Source organism: Cydia splendana, chromosome 2, assembly GCF_910591565.1.
Source record: "Cydia splendana chromosome 2, ilCydSple1.2, whole genome shotgun sequence".
In the NCBI taxonomy this organism is placed as follows: domain Eukaryota; kingdom Metazoa; phylum Arthropoda; class Insecta; order Lepidoptera; family Tortricidae; genus Cydia; species Cydia splendana.
In genome coordinates, this window is record NC_085961.1 from 4,509,529 (window position 1) to 4,530,773 (window position 21,245).

Consider the following 21,245-nt stretch of genomic DNA (forward strand, 5'->3'; position numbering starts at 1 on the left):
TTTACAACGCGTTCGTACATTGAATCCTGAACGAAACAGGATTTTAAAATAGAATCTTGAGCGTAGTAAGGGATTCAAGTGTTTATGCCCAAGATGGAAATAATGTTGCTACCTATGGCACATACAACTTTTAACATCACCAATGAGGAAATTATTATATTCTAAAATATTATTTAACCTTAAAAAACATGCTCCTGCTTCTAGCAGGGAAGAATAGTGCCACTTTGATCCCTCCTAGCGAGAAAAACAAGCCCTTTTCACATCAACTATTCGAAAAAAGGGGTTTTTCTTCTCTGCTAGGAGGGATCAAAGAAACACTTTAGTTCTATAGGACGTTTATTTTTCTGCATATATTTTTAGCTTAAATCATACTTTCGAATTCATCGCTTCGTTCAGAATTCTATGTACGCCCTCGCCGTAAATAATATGTCATTTTGCTCCATCCTCCAAAATATTTCTGGTCCACATTTAAGTCCAACCATGTACCTATTAGTCCACTCAAAGAACACTTTAAATAACGTACGACTTAAATGTGGACTCGATCCTAACCTGAGTACGAAATTTGTTGACGAGGAGCCTATGTTTCAACCATACCCATTTTATCGATATCGATAAAATACGCAAGCGTGTAGGATACTACACTATGTAAGTCTGTTATGTTGGTACTATTGTTCTTTGACAGTTCTTTGTCGTACATGTTGGTAATGATTGGATAACCAAACATACACACAGACTAATCAAATCGCTAGTATGGAAGTCCCGTCTCTTAAAACGTAGTGATTATATTCTCTTTGATGTCACACGGGAAAGGTCATAGCCAAAATTTGTCGGCGTTGCCGTCGTCCTACCTGTCAAAGGTAGAAAAGTAGTCGACGGAAGTTTTAAAGTTATTTTACTACATTTCAACAAAGTTGTTTAGAATCTGTATTGTACTAAAGTGTTATTGAAGAATTGATATGTATATAATCCCAATCGGACTAATACTAGGCGCTTGTGCAAAAGGTGGTCTAAGTTGAATAACTGTTTCTGTTGTGTAGGTGGCTGTCCCGATGATGTGAAAGTGTATTTTCGCATAAAATTTAGATCCCATTGTTTAAATATTTCCTGGTAATTGTTGGGAAAAACATACGAGAGGCTTGTTGTGTAAGAATACAGTCGTTTTGCAATGTGAATGTTGTCGCGGAGTCGCAGTAGACATACCGTGGAAGTAAATTTTGGTGAGTTTTTGAATTGGTATATCGTGTGTTATTTTGTCTAACCCTTAGTCTAACCTATTAGTTTTTTTAGTTCTCCGTCTTCTTCAGCTTATATAAAATTGAAATTAGGTGTAAAACCTTAACAAAACACTTATTTGTATATATTTTTCAATGCTGTTTGTTATTAAACATAGGTACTCCTAAATTATTTAGATGTATACAGAGCTGAAAACAGTTTCATTAATTCCCATTGTTAGACACTTAAGAACGTCAAAAAATCTATTTGCTTGATAAACTATTCCGTGTCATGCAAGAAAAATTGTGTCATAGTTGATATCCTATAATGAATTAATATCATAATGGTGTTGCAATCAAATTGATCTAGATATTGACTAATAGTTACATAACAAATATAATGCAGCAATAAAGCAGTCAATTATATGCAATATGAAAGATGTTGTAAATTGAAAATATGTAGTAGAAATATAATATACTTAAAACTTTCAGTGCCAAGAATCCGATAGTCGGGTTCATTTTGTATTAGAAATAGGGGCTCTTGGCACTGAAAGTTTTAAGATAAAAAGACAAAGGCCTTCAGTGGCTGCGGCTTGATTTGAACCAGCATCTTTTAAGCTTCTACATTTTATATTTATAGTAGAATATCTGGTTTTTTGTTTTGTAGATAATAAATAAGTAATTAAAAGATAAATGTATCATTATATTATATCATAAAAAATTCACATATTATGTCATAAATAAAACAAATGTATGGTCATTGCGCTAGTTTCCGTCCAGCTCTAGTTTTCGTCCACTTCACAGAGTAGCAACTAATATATTTTATTTTTAATTTGCTACACACAGGCACACTTTTGTTTGTACTTATTTGTAGTTAGGAATTTTCTTTTTTATTACAGTTGCGAACAATCGGCAGCAATGGATGTGCCATCACAGGAGACTGTGGGGCTCTTGTCTTCAGGTAAATTTTATTCTATTTTAACTGTACTTACCGCAATAACAACTGGCAACTGAGGTCATAATGCCATCTCTTTCACTCTTGCTTGGTCTTAACAAGGGTAAAGGAGATAGCATTATGATATTAGCAGTTGCCAGTTTGTATTGTGGTAAATGGGTGTGTAATGATCCGTATAACAATTTTTGATATATTTTCAAAAGATATAACAACTTTGGATATAATTTCATGGTGTATAATCACTTAAGCGGTATAATGAACTTTTGATATAACAACAAAATAACTATTTTCATGGGGTATAATGCTTAATCGATATAAAAGCTATTCGATATAATGTTTACTGGATATAATGAATATTTGTTATAAGTATTTATGGTATAATGTATTCTAATGTATAAAAATAACGAAGCGAAACGTGTCGAGGATTTCCATTACTTAGTCCTAAAAAAAGTAAAGTAATAAATAAAGTCGGTTCTGGCGCTGTAGGGTCGCAGTTCTACCTAACACTCCTCCTCGCTTCGCTCGTCGTCATACCTAACTGAAACCTGCCTTAAGTTCGAATACGTAGGTTGTTATAATAGTAGTAAATATTACAAATTATACCAGTACTACATTATGCCAGCTGAGTGTTATATCGAACATAATTATATCACATATACATTATACGCTGTTAATGTTAGATTAGAAGTTGTTATATTACAAGTTCATTATACTTGACGATAGTTAAACTCTCTAAGAATATACCATGTATTGTTATAGCAAAAGTGCATTATGTCCCTCAATTGTTATATCGACTAAAAATATATCAAAAGTTGTTATATGGACCGTTACCCGCGGTAAATATAGGTAGGTTCCTCTTGCTTAGTTATCCTATTGAGGAGGAGGTATTGACCTATCCTCATTGATGAAGGATATGATTCTCCTGACATTATAACACAGACCACCTCAACTACGAGACTGAGCAGTTGAGCACATACGTCAATTGCAGTCACCACAAATAAGCGCTCCCGTACAAATTTAGTATGGGAGCGGGACCGCTTATTTCAGGTTTGCCCACAATTACGGTCAGTGCTCGAGCATTTTAATATATTTCCAAAAAGAAAGCTTTTGGGGTGTACCTGCGCTGCGCTATTAAAATATAAAATGGTAGAATAGAATACAAATCAGTTGTGCTGCTCTTATCTTAGCATTTTTTAAATTTTATTTTTTATTTTTAATGTCAAAATACATTTATTTACATAAAAGATATAAAGCAGTTTATATAATAGAAGGGTGTGTGAATTTGTTTAGAATGAAAATGCGAACGTGTATTTGACAACATTTATTATTTTAAATAAATCTAAAACAGGTACAAATTAGCACACAATTCTAGTAAACCATGACCGACCATTTATTAGAATCTTAACTCCATTGTATATTCCCAAAGCATTTGTAAGACCATATGGCAATGATACAGTTACTTGCCTAATAGATTCTACAGTTGTGCCGCGGTCGGTAACGAACCTTCTGGCTACGACAGAAGGTTCCAATTGGATTGTACAATGTTTTGAGATAATGCACGCTTAGGCATAGTATTGATAAATGAGGTATTTCGAGAATGTTAGCCTTGTGTCTTTTACTAGGCATAGAACAATATGGCTGGTATTTCTATTTAGATATTAGGTATTTATTCTCACACAATCTTACGGATTATCATTGCCGATTTTTGTATATAGTATCTTTCACACACAGATTATTTAATTACACAAACAAATGTAAAGACATGTAGGTCTTTCCGTGACCACAGCTGGTGCAACTTAGCTGAAACGTCGGAATTTAAGGTAAAAAAAATGAAATTATATCGCTGTAGACCCGTTTGTGTAATTATTAAATATGGGTACAAAACTAGGGAGTTTAAAGTGTTATATTACACAGATTTTTCCATGATTTCTCAATCTGGGCTATACACCATTCAAAATACCTTTTCCGTGAAAATCACCGCACAATCACCTCACCAACAAAGTATTAGGGCTATAAAGGCACATGGGTTTAAGTTTAGTGGTAGCCTCGTAGGACTATACATACCTACATACATACGAGGTACAGTTTGTAAAACAGTCGTTTGCCCTTAAGAGGACAAAGGCTTGACGTCATCGATTCTAGCTCGCGCCGGAAGCCTCGGGTCCGGAAATATCGAGTTACAATGCTGTGCGGGACCCGCCAGGTACCTCTACCTACCGAGTACCGATATGGAGCTTAATATATCTACCGGTGATAATATTTTCTCAAACATGCTCGGAAATGCCCGTATTTCGTTAGTAAATCGAAGGGGAAGTGCCCGATATTTATCCTTTCTATAAAGTAAAAGGGATGTAGGTAACTCTTAGGCATTTTCTGACGAGATAGTTGCCAGAGCGAAGCTTAAGCCCCTATAAGCTCAAGCCCTTGTCGAAGCTGAAGCTCAAGGCAGTAGCCTTCTCAGAAAATGCCTCTTTCCATCCCTCGGCAACAATGTACTATTTCATCACACTTGCTCATAATAGTTATTTGCGATACAAGTGCGGAAAGTAGGAAAAATCGACGACGCACTAGTGCGGAAAAGTAGCACCATATGTACGGTAAAGGCTAAATTAACACCTACATGATCGAATTTGCCACTTTATAGACCCCGTGCATGAACTATAGGGGGCAGCATAGGATCCGTCAGATTTTTGGCGCGAGGCGTAAATGTGTCGTTTATGCTTCCGATGTAGCCCACAAGATGGCAGAACCTACTATGCACAAGGAAACGTACCGACGAGAACGGTAGATGGTAGCACTTGCTTTGGCAATGTACATTAATATGTGCACATATGTTTCCGATTCAGGCCACAAGATGGCAGACTCTCCAACGCGCACGGTCCCTATTTATTTTTCTTATCTTTCGGGTCTTATGTCTATCTTATAAATTCATAATAATGCATTAACTTGAGAGTAGGGATCGTCCAGAAATCTTGTGATCATATTTGGCCTATTTTTGACCCCCCCTCCCCCTTGGTGATATTTGGTGATTTTAACGCAACTGAAAAACCACCCTAGTTCGTGTCGGACAACGCTTAATGTAGGGTTTCTTACATTAATTACGAAAAAACTGAATACGGTTCAACCAATGATGTTTATGATATTTTTGTTTTTTTGTGTCTTACGTAATAGGTAATGGAATGGCGCCTTGTCAGCATTTTGAGGAGGCATATTTCGTTTATATTCATCACATTACGTGATGCAATATGACATAGTGCAAACATAGTTAAGATCAAGGTAAAATGGATTATGCATGCTTTACATACGATGACTCAATGTTTATGTTTGCTGATTATGTTGTTATCAGACGCTACAGACAGTACGGATGAAATAATGACATGACCGGTTCTTTACGTAAAATTGATTATAGCATCTTAAGGCCCACCGTCCTACCTACCACACCCAATTCAATTAAAAAATAATTGCATTTCTTTTGTGTCATTCGGTTTCTAAACAAAAAAATTCAACCACATTTCGTAAAAAATAGAATCAATAGTGCAATTTCAAATTCAACGGTCAAAGGTCTCTTGTATGATGGTCAAATGATGGTGCTTAGGAGGATAGTCTAAGGGCCACTTGCACTATCCCACTAACCCGGGTTTTAGCGGTTAAACCGTTAACCCAGTGTTAAATGGCGCTATTTACAGATGAAGTCTATAGTCATTTGAATAATAAAAAGTACATAGGGGTGCTTTTTATTGATTTTAAAAAAGCCTCCGATACCCTGGACCACGAACAACTACTGCAGGCGATGGACGAGTGTGGGGTTCGTGGTCCGGTGTTGGAATGGTTCCGTACATATTTGTCTAAACGAACCCTGCGCGTCTCCGTGGACGGTGTCAGCGGTGACGAGGCAGAGGTGCGGACCGGGGTGCCGACCGGCTCGGTGTATGGCCCACTCGGGTACATAATGCATGTAAACAGCGTAACTAATGTTGTACGGAACTGTTCCACATACATGTATGCGGATGACACTTGCTTACTGTATGCCGATAAAAACCTTAACAACGTACAGACTTATATACAGCAGGACTTCGAAAATATACTTAAATGGTCTCACGATAACGGTATAATATTGAACACCGAAAAAACCAAATTTCTACTCATACAATCACCATATATAAAGCCAAGTCAGGAGCCTATTAAAATTATTGGTCATACGTACGATTGCTTACATATTGAGAAGCGTGACTGTAAATGTAAATTAATAGAAGTAGTTGATAAATTTAAATACCTAGGCCTAATTATAGATAAACACATTAATTGGAAAATACACATAGATATAGTATGTAATAGACTAAGATCTATACTGTGTAAAATTATTAGTTTAAAAAATATAGGTAATAATAAAATATTACGAATGTTATACCATGCACTGGCTGACGCTGTAATTGGATACGGCTTGATAGCTTATGGACGCACCTTTAAAACTTATTTGGACAAAATCTTAAACTTACAACTACGGTTATTAAAAAATATAATAGAGAAAAAACTAAAGCTAACTGTAGTAACGATTATACGGTCTTATTTAAGAAATTGAACATCCTGCCAGTGCATGATAAAGTTAAGTACTTAATAGCAACCGATCAATTTAATAATCCCGAATTTAAAACTCCGCGAGTATATACCCGAGCGCCAAGAGGGTTAAAGCGTCTTAAATACGTGGAGTCTACTGCTAGCAACTACTATGGTAAAAGAACGCGCAGCCATATCACACCGCGAATATTTAACAGTTTATCAATTATTGAAGACGAATGTGGTAGTAAAAATATATTTAAATCAAAAATTAAGAAGTTGCTAATAGGTACAATGCATGACTAAATAAATAGGATAGGTAAATATTATATAAAGACAGCTTATACTGTGTTCATATATTATCATTATGTATTAACCTTAGTAATGTAAGTTCGATTAAGGTACTAACGTTGAAAATGAGTGCATCATGTCGCCGTTAAACGTAAGTTTGGCGAACCTAATATAAGTTTAAAATGTACCACACTTTTCTGAAAAAAAAAAGAATAAAAAAAAAAATACTGGTAACCATGGTAACTTCATGTTTAACCGGTTAACCCCGGGTTAGTGACTGGTGCAAGAGGCCCTATGTGTGATAGAGGAGATGTAATCATGGTAACCAATTGCACAAAAAAATCACTTCACTCAGGTGATAAGAGATCTTACTAGTTCATCTTGTATCGTCGGTAACTGGAGTTGCCAGATGTCTTGAATTTTCCTAACATGGAGATATTTTGGCAATGTGGTAGAAAGGTGGCCGGAGTGGGACAGTGCCAGGTAGTTGTGGAATTGTCATCATCCTCTCACGTGCCTATGTATATATAGGTCACATTCCTAGGACAGGCAGCTCAATGCGGTTTGAGACTTGCAAAAATATGTCTAGGTGCAAGTAGACTTTTCCCCTAAGGCTTCTTCATGCCAGGAAGTTCGTTTCAGACTCAAAAAAAATTTACAGGACTTTTCAAGTTCCAGTATCAACGCGTAGTACGCTTACATGTAATGTAATGGACTTATAATGGTTCGTATGAGACGAGAGTAAAGTTAGCGATGGAAATATAACCATTCTAATCGCTTACAGAGAATGTGTTGATTAGGTACATTGGTGATCCTGGCTCTACCATCTGCAACATACGAGTTTCTCAGTTTGATCGTATGTTTAATTGATTATCTCACACGGAGAAAATACTGTTATGCAAACTCCTTCGATACTGCACTTACGAAAGACGATAAATTAACACATTCGACACCGCGTACCCGACTCTCGGGCACTCGTAAACTTTACTCAGATGCCGGCATACCCGCTAGTCGGGCAAGAGCTATAAACCTACACGCGACGCCGAAGTGCTCGACAGGCGGGCAAGCATTGCATCTTCACTACCTCAGGGCTGCCACTGCCACTAACAGAAAAAATTGTAAGTCTTCTGATTATTATGTGGTCGAAAAGTTGGTACAGTTGATTATTATATTTTATTACTTCACTTTGTATTTTTATTTACTTTACCTAATGCGATTACAAAATAAAAATTCTTATTAGTTGGTTACGTGAAATTGCATACACGGGTATGTATCAATAGGAGTTAGAATTAGGAGAAGAACAAAACGGGGAGCCTAAACAGATGAGACAGCAGATTTAATTTTATCCACGTACTTATACGAAAGTTACTTGGCACAGCCCTGAGCGTCCGCCGCTTGCCCGACTAGCGGGTTCGCGGCGTGCGGCATTGAGTTGCACGTCGTTGCCCGACTAGCGAGTACTGTCGGTTTCTGGGGTATTGTTTGAAATTTTGCCTGGTTGCGAAAGTGTTAAAACACCCTTTAGATGTGTGTAAAAAAAATAATGTAAGGGTCTCCCCAGATATATCGACGCGCATTCGGCAAAAGCCGATAGGAAAAAGCTTTATGTCCGCGCAATAAGAGCGAAGAAGTCGTCGTTTTGCTCGGCTCGCATCGGCCGGCGCCTGCCAATGCGCCGACGGCTTTTTCGCTCTTATTGCGCGGACATAAAGCTTTTTCCTATCGGCTTTTGCCGAATGCGCGTCGATATATCTGGGGAGACCCTAAGGAAAAAATGATGCGGTTATAGCCTGGCAATTATCACAAACGATTGCTGTACGATTTTTGGCCAAAAATCGTACGAAAAACTCGTGTCATGTCTGCTTACGTGCGCTTACGATGTCTAATCCTCTCCTATAGCTGCTACGGATCTCAAGGCTCAGATACACTATAGTGCCCGAGAATTCGCGCCTAGGCTAGGTAAGTTACCACAATACAGGGCCTGGAAGGCTTCCCGCGGATCGATCGGGCGCCTGCGCGCCGCTCGCGCCCCGTACAAGGCAAGGCTCGCAGCCCTGTCAAAATAATACTCGATTTTACCCTAATTTTCACCACACACGACACTCGCTGGCCGAAAAAAATATACTCCTCACAAATGAAGACATTTTAAATAGAATCAAATAAAAATTCAAACCGTGACGCATGTTTATTTTTACGTAAATTTATCGATTGTGTTTTTTTAAAGTGTTTTTTCTCGATGTGCGTGTTTCGTGCCGGTTTTGACGAAAATTGTGTGGTTGAAAATGTAGCGAGTTGAAGTCAAGGAGGTGAGTGCTACCGCTAGTACTTGTGGCTGCTTACTTGTTGCGCTAGCTTGTTACGTAATGCATTTTATTTCGGACCGCTGGGCTCGGGTTCTGGACCCTAGCCTAGGTATAGTAAATTATTGTTCCTCTAACTCATTTTATTAAAAAAAATTACAATAAATGTAGATGACCTAAAAATACACAGATAGACTGTGCACAGTGCGATCGGACATTTAAAACTAAGTTCGGTTTTGCGAGCCATATACGTGCTCATAAGAGGAATTTGTGAAGGTCGCCGTTGTCGGACACGACATGGAGGACTATATATATTTTATGCTATCAAAAAAATAATTAAATAATCAGTGCCTTACGGTGTTTGAGACAACTACTAAATATATAAAAATACCCTATATACTTGTTTCAATACTTTAATAGTTTTTCGGAACTTAAATATGTCCGATATATTATTTGATATTTACCAGTCGCTTTTCGGTGATGAAAAACATCGTGAGCATACCAACAGAAAACCAAGTTAGGGGCTGTCCATAAATTACGTCATCGATTTTTGACCCAACTCCCCTAAAATCATCCAAAAATCATGCTTCGAATGACCCCGTTTCCTCCTACGTCATGCTACCATCATCCGATGTCCAGACCCCCTCCCCTCTAATTTGAAATGACGTAATTTATGAATAGCCCCTAAGGAGCTATAGACACGTTTATGATCTATACTATACCGTAATGTCGATTATATTTCCATCGTCTTAAGGGCCTTAAGTTAAGGCCCACCCGGCCCACGGTCCTCCCTGTAGTACTAATTAATTACTTCAATGATTATACAACCATTTTCAATTGGAAGGACGTTGCATTTTTCGTTCGATTTTGTTACAAAAGAAAATACACCTACATATTTCCTAAAATTTTAATTTCTAATTCAATTATCGATATTTATATTCTGAAATGAAACTAGTGTTAAATAAGAGTTTGTAACATCAAGTGAAGTGTTGCGACTATGTTAATAGTTTTGCGCACTATTTAGGTCATGTCGCTATTCAACGTTTTGCTTTGAGACCGCTAAAGAGGTCTTTAAAAGGAAAGGTCTATTCAGTAAAGTTCTCGTTCTCAAACAGAGCTTCCGATATTTTTGTACCGTCTGCAATCGTACCGTAAAACGGGGTGAGTAGGTTTAGCGGGGAGAGGTGGGTTATGAATGGGGAGAGAAGGTTTGAGAGGGGGGTGAGAAGGGATTTTAAGGCTACTGCTACAAAAATAATGTATTCCAATTTAAAATGGAGCTATAGTAATACGCATAATCAAAAAAATCGATCCAACAATCTTCCAAAATCACCTTTGTATGAAAACCCCTCTCACCCCAAATACGAGGCACTACGGGGTGAGGTGGGTTTTCCTCTTTATCGTCAAAATATGAAATGGAACTACCCAAATTAAAATAAAAACTAAAATACAAACGTCCGGAACACTTATTATATACACCATTCAGTTTTCATATGTAAAAATAAATTGTTATCGAGGTTTGAATTTCAGTTTTGACCCTACTCACCCCATTTTACGGTATTAGTTTACCAACCCTGCATATATTTTGCATGTAGGTTGGTAAGCTAACAGTTTTGATGACTGTACATGCTGTTTTGTACATATGTATACTGAATCCCATTTTACGATATTTTTGCAAAAAAACTCAAAACTCTTTGATTTCTTGCATGGCTGCGGTAGGTAGATAGCATTTTTTAGCATCTATATTTTATTGAATACACCAAATTCCGGTTCCGAAAGATGGAAATATGTTTTACCCAAAAACAATTTTCAGCACACATGCTATCACTTGGGGTGAAACATTATATTTTGAGGAAGTATGTAGTTATTTTTAGGATACTAATTTTACCAAGTAGCGATGATAAAATTAGACTTTACTGTGCTGAAATTGGTTAGATAATCTATAGATACGTGACCTTGGGGAAAGACCAGAGATGCTTTAAATAAAAGTATTGTTCGATGTTGGTGCAATAAATAGCTGGGACCTGGGACGAATTACATACAAAGACTGTCAAAGACCAAGACAGGTTATGAATAGGTAGGTATGCCCTTTAGTATGTCTTACAGGCACAGGTTATATATGCATTTAGAAGATACCATTTTTTAGGGTTCCGTACCCAAAGGGTAAAAACGGTACCCTGTTACTAAGACTCCACTGTCCGTCTGTCTGTCACCAGGCTGTATCTCATGTTCCGTGATAGCTAGACAGTTGAAATATTCACAGATGATGTATTTCTGTTGCCGCTATAACAACAAATACTAAAAAGTACGGAACCCTCGGTGGGCGAGTCCGACTCGTACTTGGCCGGTTTTTCCATAGTAGTGACCATTTGTCTCTTAACGTGAGAAGCAGAAGTTGCTAAGCGGGCGAGGTGTTCAAAATTACCTTTGACACGCTCTTATTCTCTTAACGATAAAGTCGCGTCAAGATCATTTTTAAAGACCTCGCCCGCTTAGCAACTTCTTCTGCTGACTGTACAACTCATTAGTACCTATAAGTACATGGCTTTTACAGTGCGTCATTGTCATTATAATCGATCTAATCGCTAAACGATCTTGGCTGGTCTAATCAGTCAGTAACTATTCAACGTCTTAAACCATCATTAAACGAAGCGAATCAGCCTACGCGTCAAAAGTATCTACCATTCCCTAACAGCTTAAATGTATCAATACCTATGAAGAACAATTGGACTGTAACAGATACTTTTGAACGCGAAATGTAGAGATTTATATCTAGTTGGAAAAATACCAGTGGGTATATGATGGTCGTTCTTGTCTACGTGACAGCGTGATAAAACGGTGTCCGTCACTTTCTATCCCGCGGTGTTAAAAAGTGACAGTCATTTTATCACGTGGATAAAACCATCCATAATGGATGGCAGATACTTTTGGCGCGTTGTTTCATCCGGTACTAATGAGGCTGACTGTAACACAAAAGTAAAACAAAATCAGAAACAGATTTACAATCTTAATATAGTTATCAACAGCCGGTTTTAAGCGACAATGTGGTACCTTTTGATTGAGAACGTCACATTTATTCCTTTAAGTACTCCCTTAAAGGGGCGCCGGGTATATATTTTGTATAAGTACGTAGGTATCTAGAAGCGAGAACACGACCTACACATCCCTAGATCCGTCGAAATTCTCCCAGGTATTTGCGTTCAGGCTGTCATATATATAATATTACGTTCTTGTTACAAGGAACAGTCGAGCTGACAGGGGTTTCATACCCATGTTATACATACGATGTCGGAAATTTATGTCAATGCTCTCAAGGCGCAATAGGTGAGCTACCTGTATTCAATAGTTTTCGTTGAATTCTGCTTAGTTTCGACTTTTCGACACTACAGTGAAAAAACCCGTCAAGTCGGACTTTTGTCCTAAGATCCCTGTGTCGCCCAATTTATTTATATATTTTTTTAATAATAACAGCTGAGGCTTAGTACCAACGTTACTGTTTGTCATCCTTCGGGAATGGAGCCCTGACAAAAACATATGTATCACATAAATGTAATGGACTGGGGAAAAGTATATAGTATCACTACACCTTATAAAATAAAGTCCCCCGCTGCGTCTGTTTGTTTGTGTGTTTGCTCGCGATAAACTCAAAACTACTGAACGAATTTTCATGCGGTTTTCACCTATCAATAGAGTGATTACAATACTTACTAGGAGATTCCAAGCATAACTAATTGTGAAATAAATACAATTATAGTCTGGCAAATTCAATTAAAGTCAGTAAGAACCAGTAAAACTATAAGTAGTCCCACTCCCACAATATGATTCTCTCTGTCTATGTTTGAAGTGAGACAGTCAAGGCGCAAACTATACATTTAAATATTATACGCACGTTATAAGTATACCTATGCCTACCGGATATCCCATCCAGTACGCCACGTTGGTGGTTACTGAAGTAGATACCGATAAGCAACCCTCTGACGGAAGGGGATATTGGCAGGACGTCCCTATCGCATGCGGGATATTGCCAGCTATAGTCTTGTAAACCAACTTGTCAGTAGGGAAAGGCAACAAAGTTGAAAAATGTAGGATCGAAGGTTCAATCATCCGTACTATTTACCTACTTTATAATCTAGCATAAGGAGCATAACTTTCCAAGACGCCTAAAGGTATCGTTCGAATTCAGAGTACCGCAAATGCGCTATGCAGACTGCTGCAGCAATATTGCAGTGCGACATTAAGGTAAACGTACTGGTGCTCGACGCGGTCCCAGTACATGTCATCTTGAAACTTAAGTCATTGTCAATAGAGGTGACAGCAAGGTGTCATCTATTGGGCATTAGCATGTCGAGCACTAGTACGTTTACCTTACTACCGCTAATGTCATAATCGATGTTGCTGCCTGGAATTCACATTCACCTAAACATCATTCTTGACCCTTATCAAATCTGATCCGAAATATACAAACATACAATTTATGTATGTATATAAGTATGTGTATGTATCTATATGTATTTTTATTTTGTTTATTTTTATTTGCATGGTAATTTGTCTGTTTTCTATGTATTTAGTGATAGTGATAGGTTTCTTTCATTGCATTTGCAACAACTCTCTCTCTCTCTTCCTTCCTTGCTGTATTCGGCAATGGCGACTCCATCAACAATTCTTATCCCGATTATGAAATAAGAATAAGAATAAGAATAAGCCCTCAGACTACGGCAGCAATATTGCAGTGTGACATTACTACCGCAAATGTCATAATCGATGTTGCTGCCCGGAATTTTCACCTAAACATCATTCTTGACCCTTATCAAATCTGAACCGAAATATACAAACATATAATTTATGTATGTATACATATATAAGTATGTGCATATATAAGTATTTTTATTTTGTTTATTTTTATTTGCAAGGTAATTTGTCTGTTTTCTATGTATTTAGTGATAGGTTTCTTTCATTGCATTTGCAACACCTAGTGACATGTAAATTTATTAATTTCCCCTACCAAAGGTTGTCTGGAAGAGATCGCTTTTCAGCGATAAGATCGCCTGTTGTTTACCTCTGCTTGTATTTCTGTTTTCTTTTGTATTGTTTTCTTTTATTGAGGTGTGCAGTAAAGAGTATTTGTGTTGTATTATATCACTAATCACTATATCCTCTTTACACAAAAATTACCATAAAACCCCCATTCCCCTCACCTTGAGCGGACACGGACAATGTTCGAACATCCAAAATGCATAATGTAGGCCGGGCCGAGCGACCTACTTGCAGTGGGTCAAGGTTGCCCGGGATCAGTGCATTGGGACCCCTTCCGTGCTCCTGACGGCACAATACGTGTCAACTTGACGGTAAGGACGGTGGGAAAATAGGCTGTCTTAGATAAATGTTGATGTCTTATTTAGGCCAATTCGGTGAATATTTATCAACTAACTGTTGAAAAGAGAGAAAGGTGACCATTGACCATTAAATTATTAAAGACAGCCGTCGTCGGCGGATAATAACAAGATTAGAGATGGGCCGAACATGGACTTTACCAAATACGAATATTCGGCCGAACAGTTCATATCTTACGAACCGAATATTCGGCCGAATTATTTAGTGATGTATTAGGCATTTTAACCGAATAATTCGGCGTATACGAATATTGAAATTCTTGCCGAATACAGAATAATAACCGAATATTCGGTCCATTTCTTAACAAGATAAAAAATCTATTGGTACATCTACATACCTAGTTTCGCTGTCTACTTTGTCCCTAAATTGGTCAATTCCCCGATGGTGGGGCGGCATGAATATTTACATGCGGTCTTTACTTTGCTACATTTGGCATAATTAGGGCCGTGTTGTGCAGTTAATGGAACATTGGGGTTGGATGGATACACACGTTAGGACAGTCTACACTGTTAAAAATTATGTAATTTTACATGCAAAAAAATGACATCGTAAATTTTTACGAGAATTACGTAAAATGTCATATTTTTCCGTAAATTTCCCAGATTTTTCGGGAATTTTAAAGGATTATGTAATTTTTTTGCATGTAAAATTACATAATTTTTAACAGTGTAGGAATACGCTTACTTTTACCAGCTTATTAGTGGTATATTGTTGGTTACTAAATTGGTCAATTCCCCGATGGTTGGGCGGCATTAGTACATTATTGCAGAGGCTGGGAAACGGCAATTCGTCGGACGAAGTGAACCACCCTCAATATTATTATGCTATAGCTAAAACTCTAAGCTTTAAGTTAGGTTCTAAGTGGTTAGTTGAGTTTTCTAAAAACCCTGACACTCGCGAAGTCCCCCCGCAGTCGCAACGGAAAAACTTGACATGTCAAGGGTTTCCTGACGTATGGCAAGTTGGCAACCCTAGGTTAGGCGGACTCTATGCCTTCTTATGGCTCCTCTACACGATGGGCCAGCGCCGGCCACTCCAAGGGACGCATTTATGCGTTAGAGGGAGCAAGTGATATTGCTATCTCATTCTACCGCATTGCTGCGTCCCTTGGAGTGGCCGGCACTGACCCATCGTGTATTAGATGAGGCATTTCACAAATTAAACAAATTGAAATTTTAAGGAAAATATCCTCGTACGGCAAGAGAAGGGGATCTGGCACCTAAAAACGCGGTAAAAGCCACTTGTGGGATTAATGAGCCAATTAAATTCCGACCATGGTATAATAATATACTCCGCCTGGTACTCCATTCCCGTCTTTTCTAGGTCACCTAACTGACACGGGCCTACGTCATCATGCGACAGCGCTATATGATAATATGCGATAGCGCTATATATAGCGGCCATGTTGTTGTGACGTAGGCCCGTGTCACTCTGGGAATGGAAGACCATGTTTTATTAGACTATGATTCCGACAATAGCCTATTGTCCTCGCATTCGCACTTAACGGCTGTGAATTAGGAGTTGTGAGTGCATTTTGACACGTACTTTTGGGATATTGTGATAACTCGTTAACTGAGGCATTTTTTTAAAATTCCTCCTGTGAAAAGAAGCGGAGAGAGAGCGTTTCTATGTTATTTTTTATCGTCTCTTGGTTAGAAGTGGCAAGTGGCTGTCTGGACTTTTCAAATGTGAACACTGAACGTTTAGACGAAGAAAAACATGTCCACATTTAGAAGAGTCCAATAATTTGGATATACCTCTATTATTGTGAGTTAGAGAGGGATCATATTTAAATAGGTAATTTAGATATATATTTGACATATACCTACTTAATTACTTAATTATGTATATTTCCTACTTAATTTAACACATAGTACGATTACGCCTTAAATTGTTGATCCGTTTCAGATAATGACTTGAATTGTGACAACCCTAAATAGCCGTAAGGGATGGTGCCATACATTAGAAAGGGATAGCATGGTTCGTCCCTGAATAACTGTCAAACTTCGGTTTTGTAGGAAGTGTCCTTTCTGTACGGTAGTAGGTACTATTATTTTTTCTGTGCCTATATTGGCACAGAGTGGAGCACAAGTTGCACAAAGCTAAACGTTTAGTTGTATCAAGTTGACAAAGTTGCCAACTCTACCGGGGTTAGCTCAGATGACTGTTGCGATAATCCGCACACTGTTGCACGTTTGTTGTTTTCTATTGTTTGTTAATTTTCTTATCTTTATAAAGTGTTAATGTATCTTCTCTTTTGAATAGGTGAAAACTTGCAACGTAACGTATAACGGGTACCGTAAGAATGAAACATCTCGATTACAAAATAACTCTGATTCACTAAGGGTCACTTGCACCTTGCACCAAACCTTCTGTCACCCTTAAAGCGTTCGCTGAATTTTATTGTATGGAAAGTTTCATACTACACTGCTGATTAACGTTAATAAGTCCGTCAAAATGTGTCTGGTACAACTGGTCCTAACTCACACGTCAACGTACGAGTACGTTTGTCTGTCACATACAGTACAACAATTTGTTTTTATTTGTTCACGGATGAAATTTAACACGATGATTCCTGATGTTTTCGCGTTATTATAAATTAGCAAATAAATATATTAGGGAAAATTCAACCGCTTTGGGACTTGGGAGATTCGACCTTTAAAAAATCTGTCGAACTCATGATAAGTAGGAAGTAGGAGCCAAACATACCACAAGTAATGTTAAATCATGATCAGATTTTGAAGTTTGAATGTCTTTCTAGGGTATCGTCTTGGGTCGTCCCATTCGTTTTTCGTCAAGTTCTTAAATTAGTCCTAATTATTCTGCTTTCGTCACTCATTCTACATTGAAAGCCACCGACGATTGTGACGAATACCCTTTCTAGATCTACTAAGACGCCAGTAAACAAACCGTTAACAAAGTCCATCAAATCAAAACTAATAAATTCCTGTATTCCCACCAAAAGCGATTTTTTGCTATAAAATTACCACCATTAAAGCTAATATTACGTCATCATGTCGCGGCTTAGTAACCATAAACTAGTACATGCGCAAATAGTGATGTGCCATTCCCAAATTTCCCTTTCCCGGGTATCCCGATGGGAATATATCCGAAAATGTATTGTGTTGCATATGAAAAACGAAAATCACGTTTTTTTTTTTCATTTTAGGTAATTTTCCAGGGTTTTAATACTTATGACTTATGATGATGCCTGTAAAAAAAATATACGTGATGATTTAAACCAGAAATAACGAATAGCGAAATGCACGCAACTTCACGTATACTACCTATACAAAATATTACATATTTATAACAATGTTTAGTGTTGTTCCAAGGGTAATATATGTATAAGTAGAAAACCCGACAAAACCGTGCAAATATTTACACAAAATCGGATAGAGTAGAATCAAAATCACTCAGATAAACCCGTGAAATTAACGTCTCTACCAAATGAAATGAGGATTTGAAGAAATTAAAGCTCTGAGGAATAGGCTAATTAATATTCACAGAGGGATTAACATAACGTTAGAGTAGTACCTAACTAATTATTAATCAAGGCAACTTCCCAATGTTTCCGGAACCAACACATCACTAAAATGTTTATCGCACAAATGTTTATCGTAAACATTTTACGGCGCCTTAGTAAACGCGGGGTTACGACCAGATTAAGGGCTTTTTTAATGGAGGGTAGAGCAACAGGTCCCGGCCTTGATCTATTCCGTAGGTCTTATTTAAGGCCGGAAGGAGGGCTTTATTATGTTGGATTCCTTAATGTCTGCCGAGCAATGATTCTGCGTTGATCGCTTAATAAAAGGACCGAAAATAAAGACACCGTAGCTTTTTGTGTTTCCAAAGAGTAGAATGCTACTATTGTAGAGACAGACAGTATTTATTCCTCTATTATAACATTTGACTTTTTCATACATTGACGCTTTACTGCCTGCACGACCGCTGACCTATTTCACTTAAGAAATGTACGTTCCGTGTGAATAATCGCATTCTTCTTGAAGAAAACAATAACAAAACCGCTCAGAAACTAGATTAATCCTTACTTGCTTGTCGCCGATCGTCGGCATTAAAAGCAAAGTAGTTTACGACTATAAAATTTGCTAAAACATATCGTTTATAGAGCAAGAGAGCAGAAAATTCAAACAAACCAGTGTAATTTGTATTTTGTTAACGGCCTCCTAGCCTAGTCGGTACCGGGTTGTGTGTTTATCACGAATATTTGTTCCTGATTTATGGATGTTACCTATACATCTAAGTATATACAGGGTCATTTTAGGACCGTTAGCCATATTGTGCGAGGTTATTTGGTAGGTCATACTGAACAACTTTTTCTATGGGACCAATCCCGGAATCCCAAAAAAAAAATTTGGCCTTCCAATAGAAAACGTCGACATCCACTCGACCAAAATGTATGAAACGGCCAAAAAAATTTTTGTGATTTCGGAGTTGGTCCCATAGAAAAAGTATGGCCTACCCAAGTAACAATTTGTGGTACTATAGTGGTCAATAGAACGTTTCCTAAATACCACCTAAGGTCCTATAAAAGACCTAAGAAGGTTGTATAAAGCCGAAATGGCGCATCTTTAGTGCCATTCAGTGATATAGTAGACCTGTAGCAGTGTCAGCCGTGACGTTTTAGGTCTATAAAAGTGATGTAATGCATGACTCTTGTGCTAATTTGTTGTCAGAAACGCCATTATAGTGTTAATTTATACTATAGTAGCATTTGAGATTCCATTATAGTGCTTGTTTTATACTATAGTAGTATTTGAAATTCTATTATAGTGCTTTTTTATACTATTGTAGAATTCATAGTTCCTTTACTACTTGTTGTGTGTTTACTTCACAAAAACGGTACTAAGTAAAATGGTGATAAATAAAGACGTTATATTAATATGCGCCATTTAGATGTCGAATAATTCGGTCTTTAGTGCAAAAAGTATATGGGACGGAAGTTTTACCGTTAGAATAGTATTAGGTTAATGAGGAATTTTAAATGCCCCCTCGATTTATTTATGTTTTTAATAAAATAATTTAATAAAATATTATGATATTCACCATAGTTACTACTATACAGCCAAGAAGTAAATCCGACGCTTTTATAGGCTAACTATAGAACTTAGGACGAAATATTCACCGCCATCATGATTAAAATTAGGGTTCCAAAAGAATTTTGCTGTGACCCAGTTGCACCTACAAACTCTTTAGAAAGATATAGGATTTTTTTTTAATTTAGATGTAGTCATTACTGTTGTTTCCTTTTTCAATGAGATTGGTAAAAAAAATGTGCTAATAATGGATGTCGATAAATATCTAAACCGTCACGATTTTATGCTTGTATTAAATCATTGATGATAAATCTCACCTACAATCACTAATATCACTGGGGTCTTTTTTATCAATTCATTAAAATATAAAAATATTTTGTACGGAACCACATTATGTGGCTTAGGCCTGAACTTATATAAGCAAGATATAAGTAGCCATTACAGATCAAATTGATCATTTACAAGTAGTCGTTTTCTACCTTTATGTATCTAACTCGGTTTATAAAAGACATAAAAACTCAGCTATAACGCTGTTGTCTTTTAAAAGAAAAAACAAAACCACTATACAACAGTTTTGTGATATAAAAGAGTCATTGTGACGTTTACAGCGATGAGATATAATAGGGATTTAAAAACTACTAAAGCGCTTTTTAACGCTATAAATATGTCCCAAAAACGCTACTATAGAGCAAAACAGTTCTATAATAGTGTTCATATGACTACTAAAGTATTATGTACTATAGCAGTGATCTCTAAAGCCACTATATCCTATAATCGTTGTATAGTTGGGTTTTTGTCACTGTTTAAACACAAAACTATAGCGGCTTGCAGGGAACCTTAATAGCGCAAACTACTAAAGTATTATGTACTATAGCAGTGATCTCTAAAGCCACTATATCCTAAAATCGTTGTATAGTTGGGTTTTTCTCACTGTTAAAACACAAAACTATAGCGGCTTGCAGGGAACCTTAATAGCGCAAACTACTAAAGTATTATGTACTATAGCAGTCATCTCTAAAGCCACTATATCCTAAAATCGTTGTATAGTTGGGTTTTTGTCACTATTAAAACACAAAACTATAGCGGCTTGGCAGGGAACCTTAATAGCGCAAATTAGTTGCATAAAAGTGATTCCAAATACTATTATACAGTAATATTGCTGTATAGTGATTATATTTGAACCTGTTATAGTACACGCCTGTAACGGCTCTATAAAATGATGATGTAAACCTTTACATCAATTGCTTATAGAATATATTAGCTGTATAAGCCTATAGAGCAAAAAGGTGTTGCCAAGCGCTTTTATACGACAGGTGGTCATCTCTGAAACCTTAATACGACGTCTATACAAGCTTTTAGCGATAAAAACTAAAATTATAGGACTAAAATGTTACTTGGGTACCTAATCAACTCGCACAATATGGCTAACGGTCCAAAAATGACCCTGTATTTAGGTCATGGTACAAGCTTTGCTTAGTTTGGGTTG

The 21,245-nt window shown here is 37.2% G+C and overlaps 1 protein-coding gene across 1 annotated transcript in view; it reads left to right on the forward strand.

The window, feature by feature from the left end:
• The first annotated feature begins 818 nt into the window (after positions 1-818).
• Positions 819-21,245, forward strand: part of LOC134800761 (rho guanine nucleotide exchange factor 18) — a 70,547-nt gene continuing 50,120 nt past the window's right edge. The window contains exons 1-2 of the mRNA XM_063773309.1: positions 819-1,217; positions 2,111-2,172. Coding sequence (XP_063629379.1) covers positions 2,130-2,172 — 43 coding nt within the window. The 5' untranslated portion in view covers positions 819-1,217; positions 2,111-2,129. The remainder of the gene's footprint in view (positions 1,218-2,110; positions 2,173-21,245) is intronic.